This window comes from Pygocentrus nattereri, chromosome 12, assembly GCF_015220715.1.
Source record: "Pygocentrus nattereri isolate fPygNat1 chromosome 12, fPygNat1.pri, whole genome shotgun sequence".
NCBI lineage: Eukaryota > Metazoa > Chordata > Actinopteri > Characiformes > Serrasalmidae > Pygocentrus > Pygocentrus nattereri.
Genome location: NC_051222.1, coordinates 16,625,682 through 16,651,205, shown reverse-complemented (window position 1 = coordinate 16,651,205; position 25,524 = coordinate 16,625,682). Strand labels below are relative to the sequence as shown.

The 25,524-nt window shown below is 40.4% G+C and overlaps 1 protein-coding gene across 1 annotated transcript; it reads right to left on the bottom strand.

Annotated features, from left to right (window-relative positions):
• Positions 1 to 690: 690 nt before the first annotated feature.
• tmem39a (transmembrane protein 39A) lies at positions 691 to 25,426 on the bottom strand. Its single transcript, XM_017701823.2, has 9 exons — positions 25,130 to 25,426; positions 21,509 to 21,707; positions 17,236 to 17,458; positions 13,163 to 13,246; positions 12,133 to 12,287; positions 7,518 to 7,845; positions 6,571 to 6,758; positions 4,041 to 4,161; positions 691 to 1,714 (listed from the first exon to the last, which is right to left on the bottom strand). The coding sequence occupies exons 2-9, from the start codon at positions 21,619 to 21,621 to the stop codon at positions 1,475 to 1,477; spliced, it is 1,452 nt and encodes a 483-aa protein (XP_017557312.1). The 5' UTR covers positions 21,622 to 21,707; positions 25,130 to 25,426; the 3' UTR covers positions 691 to 1,474.
• Between the last annotated feature and the right edge of the window lie 98 nt (positions 25,427 to 25,524).

Sequence of the window (25,524 nt, the reverse complement as noted above, 5' to 3'; positions counted from 1 at the left end):
TTGTGAAAGAGTCTATCACACAGATTACAATAATTCAGCTTTCAAGGACGGTATAAAAATATAAGAACAACATATGAGAACAATTTAACACCTACACTGTCAGAAAAACCAGCACAGCTCATCACCAACAAAACCAGCATATGTTGTTTTGGCTGCTAGCCTGTGGTTGACCAGTTAAAACAGCCCCAGACCAGCATAAACCAGTTTAGACCAGCACAGCATTCATGCTGGTCAGCGTCGTTTTACCAGCAGTGTAAATTCAAAACTCCCAAATCTGCAGAATTCCAACTTTACCTTTTCAGTGTGTCCTTTGCGAAACTCTTTTGAAACGGCTAGAATGTTCATAAAATTGGAGTAATCTATATCTAATGCAATTCCCCAGAAAAGAAAAAAACAGCTTCTCTTTGGATTAATGTTACATGATTATCACCTAGAACACGTACTGTACACATTTTAGTTCTAAATTCGATTTTTATACATCACACTGTGTAAAACATTCCTAACTGCTATTTAAAATGAACGACTTGGAGAGGAGGAGACCCAGCATGACTGGTTTATGGCTAAAAAAACAACAAAAAAGTCTTTATCTTGTGACTACAATTTGCAAATGTCTGGTCTGCATTGTCTGGAAAAAAAAAAGGCCTTGTGGTTTACGTGTTAATGCTATGCACAAGCACAGTGAGACGGAGAGAAGTTGAACCATTTTTGTTTATTCTGAATGCCATGGCATTTTGAAATAACTTGCATTCTGTCAAAATACTGCAAGCTGGACAGACCTTGGGCCCCACCCAGCATTTGTGTGGCCACACCCACCAAGAACGCTGAACATTATTACCAAGAAAGGCTCCCATAGCATCCTGGGATTTGGCACAGAGATAGGCATGAATAAACAGGAAACAAAGTCGCTTCAGCTTAAGCTCCAAAAAAAAAAAAAAAAAAAAAAAAAAGGCTACAGCGACTGACCTGAAAGAGGACGTTTCTGGAAAAAAAACTGAAGTCTGATAAAATGCACCGATATCAGGCTATAAACAGATAATAATAATCATAGAATACAGTAATGTAATGAAAACAAATGATACAGCAATCACTACACAGGCAATGGGCTGGATTCCATCCGCTCCTCATTCCTCCGTCTTAATTGGTCGACTTCTCGACTGGCTGCCTTTTTAAGAGCATCTTTGGCGGAAATTTGGACGTCGTGTGAGACGCGTGCTACAAGGCCTCGACGCTCCTCCCCATCTGCGACTGTTTTTTCCTTTTTTATTTCGCATTAGGGAGGAAATGACATCACGTCGCAAAAACGTAATGCCCCGTGTTCATTCGTGTAACAGTATACAAAATAAAATATTTTCTTAAATAGATAAACATTGCATGAAAATAGAACCGTATCAAAATAAACAGCTGGAGTTCACAGTCATTCCTTTAACCCCTTTTTCTGGCACGCTCCGGTCCTCCAAAGCTCCTGACTGGGGCTTCACTGCGACTTTAGGCCCAGGCTGTTGCCACTGAGGGGGAAGGAGTAGGCTTTGCCCAGCACAATACGATCCCGCAGCAGCTTAAAGAGCACGTAGTAGTTGCAGAAGAGGATGAGGCCCAGCGACAGCGTGTGGTTCCAGCGCTCGGAGCGCAGCAGAGAATACAGCTGGTACAGCACCACGCTCGACTCGATCCCGATTAGCAGGTTCAGGATCCGCAATGGCTTATGGAACAGAAACTGAAGAGGGAAAAATGGAGATACTGATTATTAGCAGAAGAGCTGATGTCAATCTCAAGCTCAATGTGAGAATTTCAAAGCACTTTTTAAAGCTGATGCCCCTCTTACACACACACACACACACAGTGCATGATGAGTGATGCGGCAACATGACAGTTTTCACATGTTGGCCACTGTGTAACGGTACAGAGGGGTCATATATGGAAACCTCTAGTAAACAAGCTCTACGGACATCATTTTTTTCTTGAAATAATTAACTAGTCAAATCAGTTACTTTGCTTAATAAGAATATCTGTAAATGAGTGCATTGCATTTGATTACTCTTGGCAGTACTCTGACTCATGATGTTAGAGAAAATGTTTAACTACCATTTTGATATCAGGCACTTTTTGTTTCTTTGTCTTGATACAATGCCCCTTCTGGTGTGCTTGGGCAGGCTGTGGCAACACTCAAATCTGTTAAAAAGTGCCCCCAAAGGGCATAATTGTCTAAAGCTGGTGCTAGAACTCAAAGGAAAACGACATTTTGAAGCAAAATTTTAACGTTGCTGTGGTTTGAGCTGAACAGAACTCCTACCTTCTACCTATGACTGATTGTAATCACTATGTTGTTTGTTCTGAGACCTCTCCCTGCCTACACTTGGTCCTAAGCACTACATGTACCTGTGCCAAATCACCTTATTTCTTTTTTTTTTTTATACGTAGCAGCATGTAGAAACCATTTGGAGAGTCATCAGCACTTATACCGGCTTTTACATACTGGTTACATACATGGCCTATCTACAGTTACAATAAAAAGGTCATAGGAAGTGTTTTACCTGTGTTTATTGGTGACAAATCATCATGGGTTAATTTAGAAAGTAAATTTAATTTTCATCATTTTTGGACAGAGGTCCCCTCATGGCGTTTGTTAAAAGACAACAACTTTGCTGACTGTGCTGGGGACTGAAAAAGCAGTTTATGATGGATCATGGATAGAATGCCTTTACTGTCACTGTACAAAAATATAATGAAATTAAGAGGCCTACTCCTAATCAGCGCAACCAAGATGATAAGAAAATGTAAAACTATAGAAAATCTAAAATTATTTAAGAGAATGGGATATTGCACTGAAAGTTATAGAATTATAAGCTAATTAAAAGAATAAAATGTGCTTTTACTAATAAGCTATATCACAGTTAACCTTAAAAGAACTCAACAGGTGGCAGTAGTCTTTATACCATACAGGTTTCTTCCAGTGTTTACAGCCCCTATAACTTAATATTTGTGGGATTTAGAGCTCTATTGACCCAGTGAAAGAAACTATACTTAAAACTATTTACACTTAAATCTGAAATGACTGGTTCTATTCACCACGTCATTTGTTCAGAGACCTCCTCCTCACCGGTCCATTTGACTAAGTGGGTTTCTAGTGGTGCTGAGACACACGCGGAGCTCTTTTGAAGTGTGTTTATGACGGCATGCTCAGCAGTAGTTACATTTTTTTTATTACTGTCTGCATTTTAAGTAAACTGCCGGTTGTGTAGTTCATAAGGGCACAATCGACCTCACCCTTCCTCTCCCCATCATGACCCTAGCAAATGCTGGCATTTGTTAGCTGACACAACATAATTTGCAGTTAATGGTGTCCTCCAAGGGCATTCAGCCGTTACGCTGTGTTAGTGGCAGAAAAGATGACTGGCTTCATATCGCTCTGATAAGCCACATCCTAGCCTTCACTGTTCCAGCCTGGTAGCATTGTGTGATGGAGAGACCTAGCTCATGGGTAAAAGTGAAAATGACTAAACTGTGAGAAAAGGTATGAAGGGAAAAGGCAAGATGTTCTATGTATTGTGTGTGAAAGAGGCAAAGTATGTGTGAAACAGGCCTTAAGAGGTTCATTATAAACAAGCACATGTGACTTAAAGGCTTTCAAACAAAAATGCCTTTAATACACACACACACACACACACACACACACACACACACACACACACACACACACACACACACACAGAACATACTGGATTATAATGTATAATATACAAAGTGTTCATGCTTTAGAGGATGTCTGAAACCACAGAAATGAAAATTTCAGTTCAAGCTCCACCCAGTGTCAGTTTCAATACTAAACTTAGGCCTACTTAGATCACCATAAAAATGCAAAGGAGCTGCAGTGAGGCCAAAGCCAACCACATCAACTGCACAATACTAAGGCAAAAAATACAGGTCAGAATTTTTCCTATTGTTGCTATTAAATGTCGATTAGAACTGAAGCTGTTTCTGACTAATGGCTCAAACAATCACTGAGGCAAGAATAAGAGAAAGTGTTTGTAGGGGCTACTCACATAAAACCTGGCATGGGAGACATCAGAAGGCAAGGCCACATTATACGGCCCCACAGCCTTGTAGAGACAGCGGCTGTGTCGCACCAGAACCCCCTGAGGCCAGATGGTGCTCTCAGACCACCTGAGTAACATAAGATGGAATAACATCCATAGGTTTTACAACCAGACATGATTGATATTAGTGTATCACAATGCAATGTTCCTTTTTCTAGATGCAATCCAGGAACAATTCAGGAAGCTGAATAACTCAAATCTTCTTTCATTAACTTTAACTTCAATTGTAAGGCAGGAAGAAATGACCATAAACCTTATCATGATTTAGATTTCCTTATCTTTCAATATCTGTAATCTTCCCTTCCTTAAGTCAGAATATTATTTGCAGCCCTGAGAAAAACATAGTGCCACAATCTCCTTTTACTGAGACATTTTCCTCAAACTCAGAACTCCTCTCCATAATTTCAACACTGAAAACAGCTAATGCTAGTTAACTCTCCTATCATGCTGGTTTGTTACGAGTGAACAGATAGACAATTATGACCACCTTGTCTGGTGAATAAATGGCCCATGTTGCTACCAAGTGTACTGAAGTATCTAGTGTTTAAATATCAAGACTTTTCAGTGAATAACCAGTCTGTCACAATTTTTGGCTGATAAGTAATATTTTTGCCATATTAACAATTTTGCTTAACAATTTATCTGTCTTATTTGCTTGTTATACAGTTCAAGCCTTAATTGGTCATACTGGCTGATTAGATATCCGACTTCCAAGCTTTCAACTGACAACACAAACAGCCTGCGTTCAAAAAACAATAACAAAAAAAAACAAGGTGTTATAGCATCAGACAGAAGTTAGAATTTTAGTTCCTTTTTGTTTTCGTAGAACCCATAATATACACTACATGGACGAAAGTATTCAGACACACCCTTTTAAACATTTAATTCAGGTGTTTACAGTTCCATTTCCACAGGTGCATAAAATCAAGCACCTAGTCATGCAGTCTCCCTTTTCAAATATTGAAAAAAAGAAGAGATCATTCTAAAGAGCTCACTGAATTCAAGTATGGTACTGTAATAGGATGCCACTGTTGCAACAAGTCAGTTTGCGAGATGTTTTCCCTCCTAGATATTCTACAATCAACTGTGACTGGTGTTATTTGAAAGTGGAAGCTTTTAGGAACCACAGCAACTCCACAAAGACCACAAAGTCACAAAGCGGGATCGCCGAGTGCGGAGATGCATAGGGCATTAAAGCCACCAACGTTCTGCTGACTCAGTAACTGCAGAGTTCCAAACCTCCTCTTGCACTAACATCAGCCCAAAAACTGTGCACCAGGGACTTCAAAGCATGGGGTTTCCATGGCTGAGCAGCTATATGAAAGCCTTATATCACCAAGCACAATGCTAAGTATCGGATGCAGTGGTGTAAAGCACAGCGCGCCTCTGAAATTTGGAGCACTGTAAACGCATTTTGTGGAGTGGCGAATCAGGGTTCTCTATCTGACAGTTTGATGGACAAGTCTGGGTTTGGCAAATGCTCAGAGAACGTTACCTGCCTGACTGCATTGTGCCAAGTGTAAAGTTTGGTGGAGGAGGAATAATGCTGAGAGGTTGTTTTTCAGGGGTTGGCCTAGACCCAATTAGATCCAATGAAGGGAAACCTGAATGCTTCAGCAGACCAAGATATTTTGGACAATTGTATGCGTCCAACTTTGTGGGACAGCTTGGGGAAGAACCTTTTCTGTTCCAGCATGACTGAGCCCCAGTGCACAAAGCAAGGTCCACAAAGGCATGGCTAGATGAGTTTGGTGTGGAAAAACTTGACTGGTCCACAAAGAGATCCCTGTTTTCAACCCCAGCAAACACCTTTAGGATGAACAAGAATGGAGACTGTGAGCCAGGCCTGCTTGTCCAACTTCTGTGTCTGACCTCACAAATGCTCTTCTGGATGCTCTTCTACTCCACTATCTTGTAGAAAGCTTCCCAGAAGAGTGAAAGCTGTTACAGCAGCAAAGAGGGAACCAACTCTATATTAATGCCTATGGATTTATAATGGGATGTCATTCATGCTCCTGTATGTGTAATAGGTAAGTGTCCCAGTACTTTTGTCCATGTAGTACATCTTGAGAAATGCATTTGTTGCTTGCTTATTTTTATTTCTTTACAACCCAAATGATGCAATATGCCTTCTGTTGTAACAAACACATCATTGTTGTGAAAGGTAACAACTTTGGGACACAACTGCACAAAGTAATTTTGATTTGCTCAAGTAACTGCCATCAGGCAATAATGTGGTAATTGTGATGGGCCCCAGTAGGATTATTTTAAATAAAATCCCTCAAGTGCAAATTATCATGATGTTGTCTTCTCAAATATATGAACATTTTACATAATTTCAGCAATGAACATCAACTTTCCAATCAGTTGCCACATTCCTAATCAACAGATTCCTAAACTATTTCACTTTATATCAGACTTAAGGTAGTGCTGTGCATGGCAAACTAGCTGAGCAAGGATGAATAGATCTACTCACACATGCTGTGGTGCGTTGCTGTATGAGCCATGCTCGAGCCGTTGCCAGCGACCTAGATGGGCAGCTGAACGGTGCAGCAGGTCACAGTAGCTGGGCGGCAGGAGCTGGCTCATCAGCATGACAAACGCATTGATCCACACCATGATCAAGTGCTCGCAGGACCAGCGCATGTCGTAGTACTGTGTATTCTGGGGAGGACAAACACACAACCTTAAACAACAGACTCTTCCAAAGTAATTCATATTTGTAGAGATTCACTGTTACAGGAACTGTGGGATGATGCTGACCTGAGATATTTTCATGTACATGTTAATGCTAATACAAAAATATGTATAAAATAAATAAATTGGGACCTCATGGGCTAGCAATAGGCAGAAATGCTTTATTCTGGAGGGTTACGAATGCTGATATTTTAACATAGTAGCACAGCATTGCCTAAACTTTCATTCTGCTTTTCTAGAGTAAAATAAATGCATCATTAAATTTTGGCTTGAAATTTTAGTCAAATCAAAATAATATAAAATATATATGTATCTCATATGAATTGCTTCAAGCTGTCTGCAATACTGATGTGATTCTGATCTCATTGTGCAACCGTACACATTTTATTTTTCTGTGGTCATCACGACAGGATTAAAGACAATCCTGGTAGGGGCTCACTGAATAAATAAGTGACCCATATTTAATTGAATCTTCTAAGTATGAATTGCAGAATGCAGTACTGCTGTGTTAATGTGTAAGAAATGTACATTACATAGTTCAGTTTCATTTTCACCAGATTTCTGACCTAATGTGGTTAAATAGTTTGGAATCTGTATTGGGTTATGATTTAACCTGAAATACCATTTTGGAATAAACTAAGGAAAATTGCCTGGTTACACATTTGAGGTTTGACTGGTTCCCCTTTCTATCTTAACACGTTCATAAATAACAGGCTCAATACCCACCTGGACGAAACAAAGTGGCAGGAAAGCTACATAATAGGCGCTGAAGAGTGAGTTGAAGAGCACTTCTTTAATTCGGCGGTTAAAGTCACTCTTTAGCTCCTCCACCTCACTGCGTATAAGCTCAGGTGAAGGGGGGCAGGTGTGGGCAGGTACGTGGGTAGGGCTGGAGAACTGCTCTCTTAGGTTCTCGCGCAGAAGTGCCAGGAAGTCCTTTGGTCGAAGCAGAGAGCTATCTGTCCCATCCTGCTCCGAGAAGCCACAATCAGTCTTCGCAGGCTGTGTTCGTCCCTCCTGGTGGAAGCAGCACAGCGGCACATATACACCGAACCTAAGAGAGAAAAACATGGAAATTTTTTTGGAACATCAATAATTCCCAGCAAGTTGTGATAACTTACATAACAAATAGTTCTGGGTCTAAAAACTAATTGGCTAAGCTATGTTTGAAACTGCTGTAAAATTCTTTATTATGTACTGTATAGTTCATGGTATAAAACTTGATTGTTTATGATCGTAGCCAGACTATGCTGAACAGTGCTTGAGGGAGGCCAATACATAAATCAATGATCAGAAAACAGACAAAATCAACAGAAAAGGTGAAAGCTCCAGATGGGAAACAAGTGTAATTGCTACAATCATGGAGGCGATTACATGTTTGTATCATGTGTAACATGTATAAATAACCTTATTTTACCATATACATGTAGTATTCCTATGATTTTCATGCTGAGGTTCATGTGAATACTGTTCACACAATGAAAATAATGTTTGCTGAAGGTAATAAATGTGTTCAGATTAAGTTTATTTTGTTCAGTTATTAAGCTGAAATGCACTGATTTTTAAATTGGAAAAAAGTCTCTTGTTAGGGCCATTTTCTATTAAATAAAACAAATGCACTTAATCACAATTAACTTCACAAGATAATCTTAATTCCAATTATTACTGGAATTGTTTGACAATCCAAATTATCATTAATGAACTATCTATTGCACACTCATGAGTAAAGAAGCATAGTGAAGGACCTTCCTGAAGTCCTCAGGGACATGATTATTACACCACTTTCAAATGGAAAAAGCTATAGAGCCAAAGAAAAGACAATTCGTGTATTACTGGTTTGATAACATGCAAGTGGAAAGTTCATGGAACTACAAGTAATCATGCTTGGACACGTGCACCTCACAACACGCTGTCAGATAAACAATACAAGTTGTAAGACAAAGCAGCAGAAACAACTTTTACACAGAAAAAATAAGCAATAAACTGCATGCATAAGCATAAAATGCACAACACCAAATATATGGTAAAAATAACTTCGTTATTTTATAGAAAGTTCTAGCCAGTCTTCTCACTTGAATCCCTTTGAAGTCACAATTAAATCACAAACCCTCATAAAGCTGATTATTTCTCAGTCAAAAACTTACTTTTCTTAGGGAAAAAGTATTTCGACACCACAAATGAATAACATTAGTACTTTGCTGCCAAATACAGCTTTGCAACAAAATACTAAATGTTATTAATTTATGGTGTCTAAATACTTTTTCCCTTTATCTATTTTATTTTTAAAACATATCTAACACTTATCTAAGCACAATGTCAGAAGTATCATATGTGTAAATTTAGATGTATGTACTGGGAGTATATTAAATGATTAAAAACAAGTGTGTCTACATATTGGTTCCACCTTACAGTATGAACAGAAATGTTTCAGGTAAAATTATTTCTGCCACCTCATTATAAATTAACAGAGAAGGTGCAAGCCTGTGTCACATGGAAAACAAATAAGAGATATATTGGAGTTCCCCAAAAAGTTTTGATCTACTACAGTTTCACTGTAGAACCGAGCAAAGCCAATCTGACTCGCTCCTATGGCCATAATCTACATCCTAAAAGCCCCCACATTTCGCTTTAGCTAATCGTTCTAAGAAAAATTATTCTGCAAGTCATTTGTATACAGGCATATAACGAAAGGACTTTGAATTGTTTTGAAAATTCCACCTGCTACATAGGAAAACACCCAAATACTGTAATGTAAACTATGCTCAAATCAGAGCAGATACAATATTAAATATATATATAAATATTAGTTAAGTGATTGGCCACTTTTTAGCAACAAACCTGATACTCTGTTGTAGTAGCAGCTGGCCACGCCCCAGCTGCCACCACCTGCCTTAGACTAGCTGCCCACCCTACACTGATATTCTCATGGACTCCTAGCTATTCCTAATACCAATATTACTGCTATTAATATTAGTAGTATAATCATACAAATTGTAGGCGGCACGGTGGCGTGTGGACGGCACGGTGGCGTGGTGGGTAGCGCTGTCGCCTCACAGCAAGGAGGGCCTGGGTTCGATTCCCCAGCCGGGCGACCGGGGTCCTTTCTGTGTGGAGTTTGCATGTTCTCCCCGTGTCGGTGTGGGTTTCCTCCCACAGTCCAAAAGACATGCAGTTAGGCCATTTGTGTAAAAATGATCAAATTGTAAGTCGCTCTGGATAAGAGCATCAGCCAAATGCCGGTAAAGTAAATCTGCCGGTAAAGTAATCACTTGTACTTAGTTTGATCAGAGGAGGATGGGTCTCCCCCGGTGAGCCTGGTTCCTCCCTAGGTTTCTTCCTCAGTTCTGAGGGAGTTTTTCCTCGCCACTGTTGCCCCTGGCTTGCCCACCGGGGGTTTTTTTTTTTTACATTCTTACACTCCTGTTAAAATTTGGTCTTTTCCGAAATTCTGTAAAGCTGCTTTGTGACAACATCCGTTGTAAAAAGCGCTATACAAATAAATTTGATTTGATTTTGAAATTAGTAAGCAACAAAATCAAAGCTCTGAGATTCCTTTGCTCTTCTATAGAGCTCTAGGTGTTTCTAACCAGAAACTAAAAACAGCTCAAAAGCACAGCTTTGCAAACGAACTAAGCTTACTGGAAAATCTAATAAAACATTTTGATAGTGCTTTATGAAGGTGAACTCTTTACATGCTGATCTCCTCACATTGTCAAGAAGAAGACATGGCAGAGAAACAGCCAAAGAGGAGAAGATCCTGATAAAGAAACTCTCAGATCAGGCAAAAGTAAAGACATTGCCTGAATTTTCCTGTTTCACCTTAAACGGTGTAGCAGCTACAGTATTGGTGCCTCAGGTTCAAGAATGTAACCACTGCATCATTTAAGGTGGAACAGGAAAAAATTGAACAAGAAGCTAGCTATTAAGGAGGTGACTTCAGCTTCATCAGGAGTTTAAAGGCATGAAGAAGGTGAGGAGTTTCTGCTTATTTTCGATGTTTCACAGAACAAAGTATTGTTTTGTCCCTTTGCTAATGTTTGTGATGGCTAACAGTATTTGACAGTATATCCAAATGTCCACACCAATATTATCGTGCATATCTTTGTATACCGAATTTAAGAAAGACATGTCTGTCAAAAGACACATCTAAATAACGCTACAGGAAAGCAAGAAATTTGTTGCTCTTGCCTAAAACTGTAAGTGACTCTCTGCAGTCTTCTCCTGTACTCCTGTGTTTATAGACTGCCCCAAGTGGAGAGGGACTAAACACTTTTACAAGGGAACACTAGCTAAGATACTAATAATATGAGCCTGACTTTTTATCAGGTGTTCATTAGTTTAGAAACACAATGATGAACAGCTAATCCCACTGTTTAACATTATACAAGTGCTTCTGTAAAGCTGTAAGTTTGATTTATAGTTTAGATGCTCCTCCTCTGTTTCTTTCAACAACAGTCTCTGAAGCACAGCGACAGCACAAATCACATCCAAGGCTAAACGAACCCAGTGCTCACTTGGAGTATCTGCTCAGAGTCTTCTGTTTGGTTGGTTGAGCTGTAGCTGCATATCCTCTAAAGCCAGACATACACTGTGCGATTTCAGAAATCTTGTTCTTTGACGACTCGCACTGTACATCTGAATAGAAGATCATGTACAGACAAACCCTAAGATTTATACGCTCACACCGTGCAAAATGCTTTGTTATAAAAAGGTCTATGCTACGTGAAATTGAGCCCGTACAGACAGCTCTGTCCATGAACAATTTAAAATAAAGCTGCTTCATTCAAAATAAAACACTGCGTACTGAGTACTGAGCAGAAACGCTGAGAAACTGAACAGCGCTGCCAACACTGTGCACTGAAGCTAAACGGGCAGTAATGTACACAGTAGGACAATATGGCCCCACTAGTCTTTTTTTCTTTTTCTTTTTTTTCACAAAGACAGTTAAAAAAACCTGCATTGGTAAAATGTTTGTGACTGTGTTTAAAAACGAGCTAATCGCACAGTGAACTGCTGGTGAAAATATACCAAGTTGGGATATTTAAAGTGACTGATGTCTTTATGTCCAACTACCCTGAGTCAGTAACACTTCTCTACGTAAGCAGAGCCTCCTTCACGGTGTTTGCTCAACATTAGCACAACAGCTACACATGGCTAACATCACGTGGATAGGATTATGCTTTGGACCTGATCTGGTCTGTGAGACTTGTGTTTGACGTATGTTCTCTAGAAGATGACCAACACACACCGTACATCAACACTAAACCGGGGAAAGTTCTTTAGGTAAAGACAAGGTGAGCGGATATGGCGTGTATTTGTGTGAGTTCTAGTATCTGCTTACGGGTAGCCCAGGAAGAGCAGGTTAAGCACTGAGTGAGTCTTGAAGAGGTTGACGAGGGTCCAGCACAAAACCCAACCACAAAGGGTCAGCAGGCTCAGCCGGGCCACAATCAGAAGCATGTACTGCACCAATGACGAGGGGCTTGTCTGAGAGGCCTAATATATGCAAGGAGGCAAAAAGAAACAAATAACAAATACTTAAATTTATTAATGTATCAATGACAGATGAGTGTTTGGTATTTGCACAATGAAATAAATATCTTTCCATACTTTACCACTTGAATTAACCCACTGCCATAAATGAGGTCTTCAAATCCAGGCCTTGAAACCAGTTTCTAGTTCTGGATTTTGTAATCGCTGATATATTAGGATGCCAAAAAGGTAAACAGTTCAGTTACCTACATTACTGACTAAAAAGCCCAGGACTACAAACTGGATCAAAGGTCCTGATTAGAGGACCCCTGCACTACAACCACAGCACTATATAAGGCTTTGATCACAGTCACTCCATTAATAACACCAATAAACAAAACCTTTTTTTTAGGTTTAGTGCCTTTTTTATGTGGCACTACTGCCTTTTTTTAAACTTTAATTCTATACACTTTATCATTTTTTTTTTTCATTGTGAGATATGTATTTTTATATGTATGTATATGAAAATAGTTTGAAGCATTGTGATATTACATTTTCACCATATCACCTACCTCAAACGTATATAAATGCAGGTCTATAACAGTTTTAACTGATTATCTGACAGTTTTCTTAATTCATTGCAGCACAGGGGCCAATTAGAGTTGGAAATATAAAATGCTGCCATAAATTGTGGACAAGAACATTTTATTTAGACATTCAGATCATTTCTAGCCTCCTAAGGCCCTCTGCATGTCCGCATTTTAAGGTTTCAATAACTACAAAGAAAAATACAGAAAACAATTACTGTGAAAGTTACTGTGAGTTTATAAGAGTGAGGAATGAAAGGTTGGGAGTGCAGCGAGCTTTCGCCTTTGTTGTTTTGGACACACAAAATGTACCTCTGAAACGATGGTCCACACTAGTCTTCTGGCCAGCATCACAGTGATGAAGATAGCCAGGTGGTAGTCCATCAGATAGAAGTTCTAGAAATAAGAATAAATCACAAATTTAGACATAATTAATTATTGAATTCCACAGTAAACTGCTTAATGACAATTTCTTTGATTTGCATTTACTGTTGCAGATCCCTTGTTTGTCAACACAATTTATCAGGTGCTCTTGTACTGTAGTTGCATTTTTTTGTACTGTAGTTGCATTTGTCATTTTAATTTTTCTGCACAATTTGAGCTTTGCAGATGTCATTTTACATTGTGTCTATCTACTGATGATTGGTCCAACAGAACTGCTCGAACATTGCTTCAAACAAACAAAATCTCTTTACGTACCTATATTAAAAAAGTAAAGAATGTTTTTGCCCTCTCCTGTTAAGTTACCATTTTGGAGATAACAATGGGGCCAGAAAAAAAACTACACTGTTCGGGATCTTAATTGAAACTCTTGAAACTTTAATATCTAAACAAGACTGAGAGTTTTCTTATCTAGGCCATTAGGGGATTAGGGGAGCATGATATATTGACAGCCTAGGTGAAAAACATCATTATTATTATTATCGGGCCAATAATGAAATTATAGCTGACGGCTATGACAGTGGATGAACTTCCCTTCTAGTAGACCTCAAAACAAACTCTACTGGCTGCTCAGAGTTTCCAAAACCAAATGTCCAAACTATTGTATCTTTAGTTTTTGTTCATCATATTAACCCAAAACTTCTTAATGGTGTCTGGGATTCACTGTGGGATTCATGATTGTCCGATTCATTGAAAATATCTGTGGTATCTTAAAACAGAAAAGATAAACACAATGTGCCCGGGCTTTTGTGTGGGTGCAGTTAGCCTCCACACCTTTGTGGAGATACCTGCGCTGTCTATGGAAGTCATTTTTTAAAAGTCTTTGCGTGACTAGACGAGCAGGGTATGCATGTTACATGTTTTAAGGTGTCCTTTAGTGAGGACCTTAAACTGCATTTTTAACTACTAATATTTGCTCTAGGTAATTACGTACCTGATTAAGGCTGATGTGACAAGAACTCAATGTATTTAAGAGTCTCAACAAAGACTGAGCCCAGACTAAGTTAGTGTACTGAATCATTAAGTGCATAAGACCTAGAAATGCCCCTGAAATTTTAGCCATGCAAAAGTAGTCAAAAGCGGCACTTGAAAAAAAATGGTCAAAAGTGGTTTTCACCGTTTCTGCACCGATTAGCACAGACACAGTGGAGAAGAAGGGGAAAAAAAAAACGTGTGAGACTATTTCATGGTTTCTGTGAGGGACTTAAACAAAGTGATTTATAAATTATGTTAATGTTGAGCATGAAGAAAGGGTACGACACTAAATACTGCCTGACCAATACCGGTTTCTTCTTCTTCTTCTTCAGGGGTCGCCACAGCGGATCATCTGCCTCCATCTTGCCCGATCCACTGCCCACTGCCTCCTCTACTTTCACACCAACTATCTCCATGTCCACCTTCACTACATCCATAAACCTTCTCTGAGGTCTACCTCTTCTCCTTCTAGCTGGCAGCTCCATCTCCAACATTCTTTGCCCAATATATCCACTATTCCTCCTCAACACATGTCCAAACCATCTCAACCTGGCCTCTCTGGCTTTATCTCCAAACTGCTCCACCTTCACTGTCCCTCTGATCTGCTCATTTCTAATCTTGTCCATCCTTGTCATTGCCAACGAAAATCTCAGCATCTTCATCTCACCCACCTCCAGCTCAGCCTCCTGTCTTTTAGACAGAGCCACAGTCTCCAAACCATACATCATAGCAGGACGCACTACTGTCTTGTAAACCTTCCCTTTCAGTCTTGCTGCTATCCTTCTGTCACACATCAGCCCTGACACCCGTCTCCACCCACTCCATCCTGCCTGCACCCTCTTCCTCACCTCTTTTTTGCACTGTCCATTGCTCTGGATGGTTTGGCCCAAGATATTTGAAGTCATCCACCTTTACGACCTCTACTCCTTGCATCTTCACCTTTCCACCTGCCTCCCTCTCAATCACACACATGTATTCCGTCTTGTCTCTACTGACCTTCATTCCTCTCCTCTCCAGTGCAAACCTCCACCTCTCCAGATTCTCTTCCACCTGCTCTCTACTCTCACCACAGATTACAATGTCATCTGCAAACATCATGGTCCATGGAGCCTCCTGCCTGACCTCATCTGTCAACCTTTCCATCACCATTGCAAACAAGAAGGGGCTCAAAGCTGATCCCTGATGTAACCCTACCTTCACCTTGAAACCATTTGTCACTCCAACTGCACACCTCACCACTGTCTCACTATCCTCATACATGTCATGCACCACCCTAACATACTTTTCAGCTACACCTGACTTCCTCATACAGTACCACAGTTCCTGTCTTGGCACCCTATCATATGCCTTCTCTAGATCCACAAAGACACAATGTAGCTCCTTCTGACCTTCTCTGTACTTCTCTACCAACACTCTCAATGCAAAAATTGCAACTGTGGTTCTCTTTCTGGGCATGAAACCAAACTGCTGCTCACTGATCTGAACCTCTCGCCTTAGCCTTGCTTCAACAACTCTTTCCCATACCTTCATGGTGTGGCTCATCAACTTTATACCTATGTAGTTTCTGCAGCTCTGCACATCACCCTTGCCCAACATTTGTTACATGTAGATATTCAAGAGTACTCACCAAGATAACGACCTAATACAACTTAAAAATAAGTTTGCAACTTTCACACTGTACTGTTACGAACATTAATATATATGTCATATTATTGTTTAATGATTAGCTGGATTAATCATCTGAAGCATCTGAACATGGCATGTTAAAGCCATTAAGGCTGTTATACACAACTTGAAACTGTGAAATATTCAGACACAATTTTTTCACATGAATACTATACCATTTCTTTTTTTTTGTCAGATTGTTCCTGCCACAAAAAAAGACAAACAGAACATCTATGAGAAGGTCCTTTACTAATCCCAAAATGGGAAAACTGTAACCATGTGCAGGATTTGGAAAACAGAAAGGAGAATAGAGAGTTTCTCCACTTTATTCCAGGAGCTACAACTTCGTGAACTCTTCCATGAAAGAGCACATAAAACTAAAGCTCTGACTTACAGCTCAGTCTTTAAGTGCAAATAAGGTCTAATTTTATCCAAACAGAATATGCAAACCAGAAAGTGTGCAGGATGCTTTCCACTTTAAAAGTGAAAGGAGAACAGAGAGTTTCTCCACCTAATTTCTGGGGTTAAAATGTTTCCTCACAGGTTAGGTCTCCATAACTCAAGTCTGAGCTGATTTTGGAGAGCAGCCCCACACGAGACAAGTGCCTACAAGTGCAGAAAGACCTCCTTCGTTCCTCACAGAACAAGCAAAGTGATGCAGCTACTATCTATTCTGGACAAGTGAATGTGGTGTGAGGCCGATATGGACGCCAATTTATCGGTCAGGCTCTAATGCTCAAGAATCTTTCCACAATAGTTTTGACACCACTTGAAAACAACGACATCACACTTGACATGCAGAATACAGCAAAACAAAGACAGTCCCCATGAGCATGCCGACACCATCTATAGCTTCACTTTTTGAAATGACAATTTTTTTGAAGTGCAAAGCAGCAAAGTGTAACCTTAGAAAAGAGAAAAAAGATTCACTGTCTTTAATGACCAACCTTCTCTGTTCTCTAGGACACTGGAGTTTGTAGGCACATACTGTAGTAATTTAACTTTATATTTTGCAAACTATATTTGTCAATTTTGTCTTCTGGTTAGCAGATTTAATCAATAAAAGTGTATTTTCTTTATTTATTTTTAGTTTTATTCAAAAGCATAAATAAAACAACAAATGGAAAAAAACACCACACCTCCCTTTTGGTTTATCACCCAAGTGTCGATTTTAGTTTCAGCTTGTCATTTCAGTGCATCACTAATGAGTAGGTAAGTTCACAAAGCTTCCCATCTAAACATAAGTACCGTAACAATTTGCCTTAACCACTTTGTATTTCTACATACAGGTCAGAAGTACTCACCAGCGAGGTAGAGGCAGCAGGGTGGCTGTGAGGATACCACCATACAGTCCTGTAGATATTAATGTACTGCACAAAGAGCGCCACCAGCAGGTAGAGGAAGAGCAAGAACTCAAACAACAGGGTGCTGTCCAGAGGAAGCTCCGGGATACGGGAGTGACGCACAGGCTCCGGCGTGATCAGGGTTGTGAGGGGTGGGGCTGACAGGCCCACTGAGTTACTGCTCCTGTAGAGGGAGGAGAATGGAGGGAGCTGCTGTATTACTGCTATAACACCAGCAATTAAACGTTAAACGTTACTATCTATTTCTCATTAATAGTACTTCTATTACTTCTAATAAATGCTGCTGAAATGCATGATACTGCAAGCATGATGGCCATTGGAAAATCTTGTGCATCTGCCTAAACACGAGAAAAGCCTTGCCCACGTCCTTTTTGCCCAGAGTGTCCCATGAACACCAGAACTGTCTATTAGGGACATGCATGTGCTCAAGTACTCTAAACCACTCAAGGTATCAGTATTTAAATACTGAAATCACTAGTCAGGCATTCATTACATTCTGTCATGGGAAGACAAAAATATAGAAAGAGAAAATACATAGGCCAATAATTTAAAACACTGACTTTGTTTTAAAAGACCTAAAAAGTGACTTTTGTTTCTATCCGTGAAACAGAATGTACACTACACTTTGAAACTACAAAACATGATGGCATAAATCTAAGTGTTATTTCTCAGAACTAACACTTTGACCGTGGCACATCGAGGCGTTTTCTTTTCAGTTGACAACGTAAAAATGATGAGTCCTCATAAGCAGCCTGTTAAGCTAATAACTACATTAACCTGTTAACACTAGAGTTCGATCAAATTATCTGAAGAGGCAATCTCCATCACTCAACAACATCCAGCATGAAAGCGTCCCTTGGCTGTTTAATTATTAAATTCTTTTTCAAAGGTCTTTGTCTGCATTTGGCTGAATCTTTGTTACTGATTTTTAACCTCTTAACATCAGTTACATTACCAAAAAAGAAAAATCAACAGCTCTACGTTAATTTTGGCCAAAGTTCCTTTTTTTGTCAATGTTTTCTTGTTTACTTGAATATCAAAATTAATCAGAACGCACAATGCTTACTAGAACAGCTCTGTCGGATCAAACGCCACCATTCTCCATTTTCTATACTAGTATTCTTGTTATCGGGGTTCAGATATTAGCAATCGCATAATAAAATAGACTTAGTACCAAACAAACCAAAAATATATGCCACAAAATACTTTTCCCTTCTCTCTTATACTGATTACTGAAAACCTGAAAATCTATGGAGTTTATGAAGAGCAAAGCTACTTTAATTAAAACTTTGATCAGAACAATGGATGACAGATGTTAAGCTACTTAAGCATCAAACTGAACTGGGGTAATCAAATTTAAATTTAAGAGCAACTCTCATATTTGAAAGTGATAACTTTAAATATACAGATATGAATAAGGTTAATAATTAGTCAAACTATTGACTTGCAAGGCAAAATGCCTCCAACTTCATGTCAACACTTTGGAAAAATTTCACATAATTTTGACCACATAGTGTGTATTCGTTTACAATCCAACATTTAAATTATACAGCTCCTTCTCACCCATTAGATCAAAACACTGTATTATCCATTTATCACATATCTTCAAAGACAGCCATTCGATCGGTTAAAAGAACAATACCACTTACCTGGTAAAAACATGTTTCAACACATTCAGCTGAAGGCAGTTGTGAAAGACTGCAAGACAATACCTTCCTTGCTTAGACCATGCCAATGTTTACTGTGATACATTGCAATACAGTGCACTTCTCTGAGGATATCAGGAGTATGGTAAACAACCAAAAATGAACAGTAACTGCAGAAACCAAATAGAAAGTAGCTGATTGGGTGTCAGCTCTTTAGGCCAGTCTTATTCATTTATTTGCACCAATGCTTGATAAAACCTGTGTGCCTGTGTTTAACATGGGTCTGTTTTTGCTGCAGAACCTTTTGACCATCGCCTACCTGTAAATGTGACACAAATACATCAGCCTAAGTTCGACTGTTCCTGTTAAAGTAGGCAGTTCTTATTGTGGACTTGTTTGTCTTTAATTTTTTTAGTTGGAAAAATTTACACTCATGACTATCATCATCGTCGTTAACCACTTAATCTGGATAGCGTCACGGTAGCAGTTGGGAGAGCAGAGAAACCCAGACGACCCTGTCCCCTGCAACTTCCTCCAGCTCATTCCCAGGGACCCCAAGCCGCTCCCAGGAAAACTTGGAGATGTAATCCCTGCAGTGGGTCCTAGGACGACCCCAGGGTCTTATCCCAGTAGGCTGTGCCTGGTACTCCCCCACCGGAAGGCGTCCTGGGGCATCCGAATCAGATGCCCAAACCACCTCAGCTGGTGCCTCTCAATGCGGAGGAGTAGCAGCTCTAATCAGAGCTCCTCCTGGATGGCTGAGCTCCTCACCTTATCGAATAGAGTGTAGCCCACCACCCTACGAAGAAAGCTCATTTCCACTGCTTGTATTCGCAATCTCATTCTTCCGGTCATTACCCACAGCTCATGACCATAGGTGAGGGTTGGGATGTAGATAGACCGGTAATCAGAGAGCTTTGCCTTATGCCTCAACTTCCTCTTCACCACTACAGTCCGGTACAGTGACCGCATTACTGCTGCCGCCTGTCCCAGCCTGCGGCCGATCTTACAGGCCCTCTTCCCATCACTCGTGAACAAGACCCAGAGATACTTAAACCCCTTCCCCACAGGGCAACTTTCCCCTTACCTGGATTGGGCATGCCATCCTTTTCCGGGCCAAGACCATGGACTCAGATTTGGAGGTGCTGATCTACACTCATGACTATGCCAGGGTTTAAATATTGGTATACAACAAACCAAATACTGGTATTTGGTGAAAACTCTGCAGGGCAAATTAAATTCCTGCTGGACACAAGATGTGAAAAAAAAAAATTCACTCAAACTAGGTTAAAAATTTGAAATAAACCAAATTTGTGGCCAAATGTCCTGCTGCTATTTTGCATATATGAAGGAGATCATACCCTGGACTGCTGCCATTTAACTGACTCCCCAGTATCAATGTTACATGTGAGACTTACAACACAAAAAGATCCTGTGAGGTTTATTTTTAACTTTATCTTCTCATCATTTCCAGAGGATTGGGATGTAACAGAATACAAGTGTTGGGATTCTGTGTTCAGTTCAAATTACATTTTGTAAAGGCTGTACTGAGAATACAGTTACCTTTGAAAAATTTCAGAAGAATATTTTTGGAATATCTACTTATTAAATTTAAAAATATATCTTTTAAAGAAAAAAACATGAATTAATTTTATTAGTTTACTAGCTATTTTAATATGGGAGAAACAATGCTCATTAGACAAACTCTAAAGAGGACCTACGTCAATGGCTACTGTGGAAGCAGCAGTGTACTGAGGCAGGTGATGACAACCAAAACAGCATCGAGAATTTTGGAAGTTCATTTTAATCATGAGCTGCATTAAAATTCTGATAATACCCAATCTGGCAATCCTGGTGGAGGCGGAGAGCAGAAACAGTGTATTTTAAACCAACTTTTTGGTAAGCTTGTAAGCGAACAGGAGGGAGAGGATCATTTTTAAGCCACTCGATAACGCTTCCTTCCAGACTATGCCCTGAACGCAGCCATGTTTCTTAAAGTAAGTGCTTAAATATAGACTCCCTCATTCAAACAGTTATGCTCAAATGTTTTCTACAGGCACTACTTATTTATGAGTCTAAATACAGATCAGGTGGTCAATAAATATATTTGAACGTTATCCATTGTGATAAAACACAGAAACATGAACTGAAAAATGCTCTCAGGCTCATTGATAAAGCTGTGGTGCTTTGGGTTAAAGGCAGTTTCAGGAGTGCTAGATTAAAGCTTGAGTGCATCTCAAGCTTCGCACACGATTTTAATTAGACATAACTTTAATTTGGCAACAGCCATAAACACAAACAGAACACATAGTGTTGGCATAATGTTAGCTCAAGTGTAACCTATATCATGTGATCACAAAATACAAGTGTTTTTGCAAAATATCCCAGACACAACTGCAATTTAACCCATACGTCCAACAAACTCACTCATTCCAAGACGCCATAACTGGCACCAAAGCTCCCCAGTGCAAACGCTGGTCTGTGTACATGTATGATGTATTACTGTGTTTCATTAAATGAAGCAGTCAACTAGCCTCCACTATATACTACATTATTGGAGGTCATACCTGCTCCTGGGTCCTGTGCCGTTGCTGAGGCCACCCCCTACTAGAGTCTGCAGGGAAGGCAGCGCCGAGCGGCTGAGCTGCTGTCTACTCGGACCCCTGCGGCCCCCGGGCATGTCCAGCTCCCACGTCAACCACCACCACAACCCCAGCAGCTCCCAGTAACCACGTCCTCACGGCCTCACCCAGCACAGCCCAGCCGCTGAATAGAAAGGAGGAGAAAAATTTTTAGAAAGTAATATTTCGGCACAATAAATTGCACACACGCTTGGCAGGGATGGACACTGCCAGAACACTCTCTTCCGAAGAACAGGAGAAAGCCAGCTGCTCACCACATTAACTCAGAAAAGAGGCAACAGAGTGATTCATAAAGGAAAAGTACAGGACAATGGGTGTGAACATTTTTTAAGATGGTCTGATTCCACCCATAACTAGGACTGAGCAATACTGCAGGAACACTCACACAGATTAAACAGTGCATGAATAGTGCCATATTTGAAAATTACAGAATATTCCCAGGTGAGCTAATGCTCATTACGTTCAATGGAAAGTGCATATTCTGAAAGATAATTATGGCAATAGTACCATTTTCTACTTAGGGCTGAATTATATGGACAAATATCAGACTGAAATCATATTCCTACACATTGTAATAGCAATTAACCTTTCAATATACTGAAAATATACCTCTAACCTCTGGATGTGGTGTTAGGATTAATCTGCATTATGACTGTTGTGGACACTAATATGAAAAAACACAGAACATCTGTGATTGGTCAGGATGCTCCCAGCACACAATGAAACATTCAGGAGATTGGCAGAACGGCTCATCTGAATACTGCACACTTATCATTTTTGTGGAGCTGAACAATTTGGGCTAAATATTTAACTGCACAACACAGTCTGTGGTTGTGCCATCACATATACAGCACTACTGGGTGTTTGGTTGCTTCTGATTAGTCTAAGCTTGGTGCTATAAGGATAAAGGTCCCTAAGTAAAACTTGCTAAGGCAATTTTAAGACAGACATTTTGTTTACACTAAATTATGCATTTTGCATTAAAGGAGAAAATATTGGTCTAGTAAATAAGGAAACTGGGTTATATCTTATAAAGCTGCATGGTTCAAAGAGTTCACTGTACAGCGTTAATTGCTTTATGATGTTCTTTTGACAGAAGATAAGTCATACTTGTAAAATTATCTGTTCATATCCAACATTAAAAAAGACAGGCCGAAGAGATGTGCTGATAAATAAAAGAAAGAACAAAAAGCTTAACGTTGCTCTCCGCTTTCTAATAGGATGACTCCAATGAAGGGAGGAATTCCCTATAGGTGACTTCTCACCAGACAGAAAACCTGAAGACTTCCATTGACACGTGAACACAGGAAAAAAAACCCTGGAAATATGCTGCGAACCACAGAACACTGGAATGCAAAGGAGGCATCAATCTCTCTCAATGTTATGCAATGATGCAAACATGGACCCTGAAGAACCAAGATTATGTGCATCAGACAACAGGCTACAAAAAGTGCACTCTCTAACCCCCAAAAAAACAAACAAACAAACAAACAAAAAAAAGATTTTAATGATAACAGAAAAAAGATAAGGAACAACAGCTTGGAGTAATCACCACATCAATAAAAGAGTACCATGACGTTCAAGGCTGAGCAACCTCATTGTTATCACAATACTGGCCTTTGCCAGATCAAAATCACTGGCAAGTTAGCAAATGTGCTGTCAGTATCCCGACCACATCTCAGCTCTTCCAGGTGAGTTTTGATTAATCACAACATTCACATGATCCAACAAAGGCAACACGATTTTACTTAAAAGTAACGCAGTCAAAACTTTTATACTATGACTTTAAAGAAATGGTTCACTGAAAAAAAAACAAAAAAAAAAACCAATTCTACACAGTGTAACCTTTAAACCTACGAGCAGGTAATCAGCCAAGAAGTGTTTGGTGTCTGATGTTTGCTAGTTTTGCCCTGGAGCTCTGAGGCCAACGTAACAGAAGGCTACGTCCCAAAGTCTCAGGACTGTCTACATCTGATTTTTCAATAAACTGTTCCGTCAACATACTGCAGTCGCAGTTATGTGTCTATGTATTTGTGATACGGTATTTTTGTCTATAATGTTTAGCCCTACAGTCAGTGTCTCGTGGCAGCAGAGTCTTTAAAAGGTACGGAGATGTAAGCAAAGTCATTCAGAGTGGTTTGCTGTAAAATGCTCTGTTCTAGAGAAACTTGGGAGTCAGAATTGTGCAGTGGTGGTGATAGGAACCAGACGTCCACCTCTTAAAGCTCCTTCATAGAAAGCTTTGACATTAAATGGTTATGAATACACTGCTTAACACACAGTTTGATGACAGTTTTGTGGTTAAATTTTGGCTTAAAATGTATTTGAATCCATTTACTTTAATCCATTCATGGTGGAGGGGTACATGCAAGGTGCTGTGAGGCAAAATAGTCCACAAAAAACAAAAAGGTAATACTTGTGTTGTAGCCATTGTGAACCCTGGTTCCTATCAGCACCACTGTAAAGAAATGAGAGTCTATAAGTTTCTCTACAACGAATCATTTCACGTCAAACTACTCTGGATGTTTGTTTACATCTTAAGGACTGAATTATTCAGAAATTCTGTGAAACAGGTGGCGTTCCCCATTAAGCGTGTACTGAATTTCTCACCATATGTTTGAAACTCAGCAGTCAGCATAATCAGTTCACCGCGGGTCATCAGCCAGCGAAGTGCAACGTACAGTAAAATGAGGAACTCGAGAAAACATGCGCAACGAAGCTCAGCTGCGCCCAACTTCACTGATCTAGTCAGAAACGTGCATTTCACAGCTAAAAACAGCGTTTAGGCGGGTTAAACAAGGGTGTATATACTGGCCAGAACCCGGACTCTCGTTTAAGAAGCTGAAAACAACTTCTTATTCGAATTCGGCCGTTCCACCTTAAACCGTGCATCAGTTACATTCTGGTGCCCGAGGCCCCAGAACGTAGCGTTAACTGCTGCACGATTTAAGGTGGAACGGCCGAATTCGAATAAGAAGCTGGCGAATAGGAAGCTGACTTCAGACTCATCTCTCACTTCATTAAACAACAGTTCCGTTCCGCACGCCGACTTTGTTCCCGGAATTAAAGTCCCGGGTGTTTAAAATAAAGCCTTTTACAGCGCGCAGACGTCTCTGATGGAAATGTTTCACCTGGTGCCCCGGTGTCGCTAAAGATTTGCCAGACCTGTGGGTTCTCCTGCTTCTCCTCCTCAGGTAAAACCAACCTGTAGCTACCTTAGACTTCGCCAGCTTTCGCTTGTACACCACCTTTAACATTTCGCGAGCCCTGTACAGGCAACTAACGGAGCCTGGTGCTGTTTTTAAGCTGCGCACCGCCGTATAAAGATGCGCAGAGCCGAAAAACGGCCCGATTCGGCTCGCTTTAGTTAGCCGTAACGGTGGTTCGCTCGTTAGCATAATTAGCATGCGAGCTAAGCAGCTCGGACATGAAGTTGGGCTGCGAGAAGTGTAGCTACTCTTTTTCCACACCGACTAAAAGAAAACGGGCCACTCCGTGTGGACAACGAGGGTCTATCTTTGGAGGGGAAAAGCAGAAAATACTCACACATCAGTTAGAGACATCAGTCAAGCGGGGTAAAGAGAAAAGCGGAGTCGAGAGCGAACATTTGTTTCTGGTTTCTGGGAATGCAGAGGCGCTCCGAGGAGGTTCCACACAGAGCCGCAGCAGCTCTGCTCTTCGCTTGGGTGTGAAGGCGAGAAACGGCAGAGGAATACTGTCCAGCACGGTCCTGAACAGGTCAACATGAAGCAGAGAAGGTGAGCGACTCTGCAGCTGCTGTGGGTAACAGCGAGGGCGGCTTAGCTCCAGCCTCTCTCAGCGCTCACAGACCGACGTGGCAAAGCGAGTCCTCCCTCAGCGCGCGTCATCGCCCGAGCGACGAGGAGCTGGACGCGCATGCGCAGCGGAGTGGCGATACTGCTGATAGTCTCTGATCGATC